At 45.5% G+C, this 5,000-nt stretch overlaps 1 protein-coding gene across 1 annotated transcript in view; it reads left to right on the top strand.

Moving 5' to 3' along the window:
- Positions 1-5,000, top strand: part of bmpr1bb (bone morphogenetic protein receptor, type IBb) — a 10,523-nt gene that overhangs the window by 5,270 nt on the left and 253 nt on the right. Inside the window, 5 exon segments of the mRNA XM_030352955.1 lie at positions 108-300; positions 1,236-1,533; positions 2,159-2,334; positions 2,841-2,971; positions 3,423-5,000. The exon segment at positions 3,423-5,000 is cut by the window's right edge and continues 253 nt beyond it. Coding sequence (XP_030208815.1) covers positions 108-300; positions 1,236-1,533; positions 2,159-2,334; positions 2,841-2,971; positions 3,423-3,548 — 924 coding nt within the window. The 3' untranslated portion in view covers positions 3,549-5,000.

The following is a 5,000-nucleotide window of genomic DNA, read 5'->3' on the forward strand; positions in this document are numbered from 1 at the left end:
CTATTTCCAACAATTCTATTTTTAGTGAACCGTATATTTCATTTCCATTTCCACGTGAACTGCACAGCCACAACGTTAACATATGGGCGCTGCTGTCTGTCACACAGGTGCAGCGCACCATCGCCAAGCAGATCCAGATGATGAAGCAGGTGGGGAAGGGGCGCTACGGGGAGGTGTGGATGGGCCGGTGGCGCGGCGAGAGGGTGGCCGTCAAGGTGTTCTTCACCACCGAGGAGGAGAGCTGGTTCAGGGAGACGGAGATCTACCAGACCTTCCTCATGAGGCACGACAACATACTGGGTACGTACTGGTTTATACTGCTTTAAACTGGTTTATACTGGTCCTTACCAGACCTCCTTTATGAGGCACGACAACATACTGGGTACGTAGTGGTTTATACTGGTTTAAACTGGTTTATACTGGTCCTAACCAGACCTTCCTCATGAGGCACGACAACATACTGGGTACGTAGTGGTTTATACTGCTTTAAACTGGTTTATACTGGTCCTTACCAGACCTCCTTTATGAGGCACGACAACATACTGGGTACGTAGTGGTTTATACTGGTTTAAACTGGTTTATACTGGTCCTAACCAGACCTTCCTCATGAGGCACGACAACATACTGGGTACGTAGTGGTTTATACTGGTTTATACTGGTCCTGACCAGACCTTCCTCATGAGGCACGACAACATACTGGGTACGTACTGGTTAATACTGGTTTAAACTGGTTTATACTGGTCCTAACCAGACCTTCCTTATTAGGCACGACAACATACTGGGTACGTAGTGGTTTATACTGGTTTAAACTGGTTTATACTGGTCCTTACCAGACCTTCCTCATGATGCACGACAACATACTGGGTACGTAGTGGTTTATACTGGTTTAAACTGGTATATACTGTTCCTTACCAGACCTTCCTCATGAGGCACGACGACATACTGGGTAGGTACTGGTTTATACCAGTTTATACTGGTCCTGACCAGACCTTCCTCATGAGGCATCATCATAAAAATCATCATGATGATAACTATGGCAATGTTAATTAACTTCACATTTCATTTTGTCTACCAGGTGCCACACTTGAATGATCTTTCACAGAACATTTATAGACAATTTAATATGTAATAATTTCAGATTATATATATATTTATATTCAAATAATGATAAAAAAAAAAATTCTTTACATTCGGTACGTTCTCCTAATCCACCTTTTTTAAACTCCATCCCCCAGGATTCATAGCGGCGGACATCAAGGGCACTGGCTCATGGACGCAGCTCTACCTGATCACTGACTACCACGAGAACGGCTCGCTGTACGACTACCTCCGCTCCAACACGCTGGACGTGCGCGCGCTGCTCAAGCTGGCCTACTCCGCCATCTCGGGCCTCTGCCACCTGCACACGGAGATCTACGGCACGCAGGGCAAGCCCGCCATCGCCCACCGCGACCTGAAGAGCAAGAACATCCTGGTGAAGAGGAACGGCTCCTGCTGCATCGCCGACCTGGGCCTGGCGGTCAAGTTCAACAGGTAGATGGGACCACAAGGTGGAGCTGTGTCTGTGGCTGGGAGGCTGAGTACCACCGCAGTCAATGAGGGTTAATAGAGGCCTAATACAGAGGTGTCGTCCCAGGAGGAGCACAGGGGATAGAGTCAGGGCCGGCGATTGGCATAGGGTGACCCCTAGGCGATCCCCTAGGGCGGCAAATGTGTTGGGGGCGCCCTCTGGTGGCGCCCTTAATTAATTAATAAAGTTTAATTAAAAGCTCGAAATACAACATGGTTAATAAACTTGAATGGACAAGGGGGGGGACAGGGGATAGCTATTAGTGCGGATTGAAACCGTCATTGAAGGTCGCAGGGTAATGCCATAAACCCCCTTCCTCCTTTATTGCATCGTATCGGGCTAAAAATGTACAAACCTCATCTTCTTGTCTGCTGCTGTGGCTACGACAGTACAAAATACCAATCCTATTTCATTGAATTGCTTGCTTCTCTGCGCTCCATCGAGTTGGCATGCAGACTAAACCTTGTTTGTTCATCGCTGTCACCGTTCTCCAGTTAAGACGGTATATATTTTCATCGTCCTCAGCTTCGAAAATCACGTTGGCTGCAAACCAAATGACCAGGTGTTATCCGCCCCGCTGTCTCTTAGCGATACCAACGAGGTGGACATCCCCCCCAACCTGCGGGTGGGCACCAAGCGCTACATGCCCCCCGAGGTGCTGGACGAGAGCCTGAACCGAAACTACTTTCAGTCCTTCATGATGGCCGACATGTACAGCCTGGGCCTCATCCTGTGGGAGATGGCCCGCCGCTGCACGTCTGGAGGTGTGTGTGTGTGTGTGTGTGTGTGTGTGTGTGTGTGTGTGTGTGTGTGTGTGTGTGTGTGTGTGTGTGTGTGTGTGTGTGTGTGTGTGTGTGTGTGTGTGTGTGTGGGGGGGTGTTAGTGTGTGTGTGTGTGTGTGTGTGTGTGTGTGTGTGTGTGTGTTTGTGTTTGTGTGTGTGTGTGTGGGTGGGTGGGTGGGTGGGTGAATGTAATCTAATTGTATGTAATGATGTCTAGTATACATTAATCATGTCTGTTCTGATCTAGTCTCATCTAATTTGTTCTAATTGAATCATGTCTAATATAACATTATCATATATAATCAAATCAAATGTCATCTAATCTTATAATGCCTAATTGAATAACCTGGTATAATATAATATAATCCAATTTTATTTTTTATAATGTGATCATATCTAATTGTATCTGATGTGATGTGATGTAATGCAATCTGATCTGATATAATGTAAACCTATCTAACCATGGGACGTGTGCGTGTCCCCCCCAGGCATCGTGGAGGACTACCAGCTGCCCTACTTCGACCTGGTGCCAGGGGACCCGTCCTACGAGGACATGAGGGAGGTGGTCTGCATCAAGAAACAGAGACCCTCCTTCGCCAACCGCTGGAGCAGCGACGAGGTAAACTAGGGCTGTGCAATTAATCACATTTTGATTGTGATTAATAATTGTGGGTCCAACGATCTCAAAACTAATATAATCGAGTTGAACGATTTCTTTTATACATATATATATATTTTTTTTATTCATTAAATGTTTTATAGAAATTGCAGAATCGCTGGGTACATATTTGTACATTACTTTCGATTTGAACATTTTCTAATTTAACATTTGGTGTATTTTTTTAAGGGGACATTTCACTTAGTTCAGAGAGTTCTCAGTTATATATTATTCTTCGAATAATCGTGATTTCAATATTGACCAAAATAATCGTGATAATGATTTTTTCCATAATCGAGCATGCCCTAGTTAGAACAAAACCACCCAAACACAACAGTGGTGACAGTATGGGGTCCAGTGGAGTGTGGCCTGACTGTGGAGCCTCACCCGGTGTGTGCGTTCTGTGCTCCAGTGTTTACGGCAGGTGGGCAAGCTGATGTCCGAGTGTTGGGCTCACAACCCGGCCTCCCGCCTGACCGCCCTGAGGGTGAAGAAGACCCTGGTCAAGATGCTGGAGTCCCAGGACATCAAGTTGTGACCTGATCCCCCCCCCCCGTAGCCTCGCCAGGCCGTCCCTCACGTTCACTTCCTGTTCCTGTCGGCTGATCGGTCTGGCCTCCAGCTCGGTTGATGATAGCCTCGCCCCGAAAAAGATTTACGAAAAGCCTCCCTTAAAAAAAAAATAGTGGCGCCCGAGAAAAGTGTAGCAACCAACGGTGCGAACAACAAAAAGGCTTTTCTCAATTATTTTGGCTTTACCGTAAACCGGATTGAGCAAAGAGTAGATAAGATAAGAGCATCACTCTGATTGGCAGGAGCCTTTTGAACAACATAATGCCAAGAAGACCATATTTTGTGTTAAATGACGGCCCAGCGGAGGCAAGACTGGCTCATTGTGAAAGGCAAACGTGAACATTAGGATGGTCTGATGAGGCTACCCCCTCCTAACGTAACCTCCTAAAGAGACTGTACACACCCTGACAAACACACACACACACACACACACACACACACACACACACACACACACACACACACACACACACACACACACACACACACACACACACACACTGACCTGATCAAGAAAGGGTAGTAAAAAGAGAGACATGATATATGAATGGAGGACAGGAGGGAGATCATGGTATTGTAGTTGTATTATAGTTTTCAGGGTGATATCTGCAGACTGAGAGGTCTGTCGTGAACACTGCTTTCTGTGAAAGCTCAATTTTTCGTCCGCCCCGGTCCTGTCTAGTCATGTACTGTTCACCATACGCTAGTCCAGTAGTTGTACGCTTCAGAGCACAGCAAATAAATTGAATTGAATTGAAGTTTATTCAATTCAAGACAATTCGGTCTAGTCTAGCATAGTCTATCTAGCATAGTCTATCTAGTCTGGTCCAGGCTAGTCAGGTTTAGTCCAGTCCAGCCTTCAAATTCAATTAAATTCAATGAATTATAGTTCAGTTTATTCTAGTCCAGTCATGTCCCCTATCAACATTGGACAATCAGTCGAGATCAGTCCGGTTCAATCCAGTTGAATCCCTGCCCAAGCGAGTCCAGTGGTGTTCAGTCCAGTTTTTTGCGATTAAGTCAATTTTGTGTAAAGGGATTTAGGTAGGCATGAAGCTGCTGACCCCTATGGGCAGGGGGTGGGAATACACTTCCTCAAGTCTCTGCCTCTTTAAGCCATATAACAGTATTTGTCTTGACAATTGTTCTTTTGTACTGTAATAGGCATCATCAAAGGGGTTGTGTCTGTTTTCTGCGCATGAGACAGAGACCGCACAATGTAAACAGCAGACGGCCATGTCAGCCAAAGCATTTTGTTATTCCAAAGAAGTGCTCAGTGACCTCTATGTAAAATACCGTTAACTTAAAATGATTATTATCAATATTATTATTATTGTTATTATTATTAACAAGAAGATGTGCAACTTGACTGCCAAAAACGCGAGAGAACACAAACAAGACAAGGAAGGTAAACACT

The sequence above is a fragment of the Gadus morhua genome, chromosome 4 (assembly GCF_902167405.1).
Source record: "Gadus morhua chromosome 4, gadMor3.0, whole genome shotgun sequence".
NCBI classification, from domain to species: domain Eukaryota; kingdom Metazoa; phylum Chordata; class Actinopteri; order Gadiformes; family Gadidae; genus Gadus; species Gadus morhua.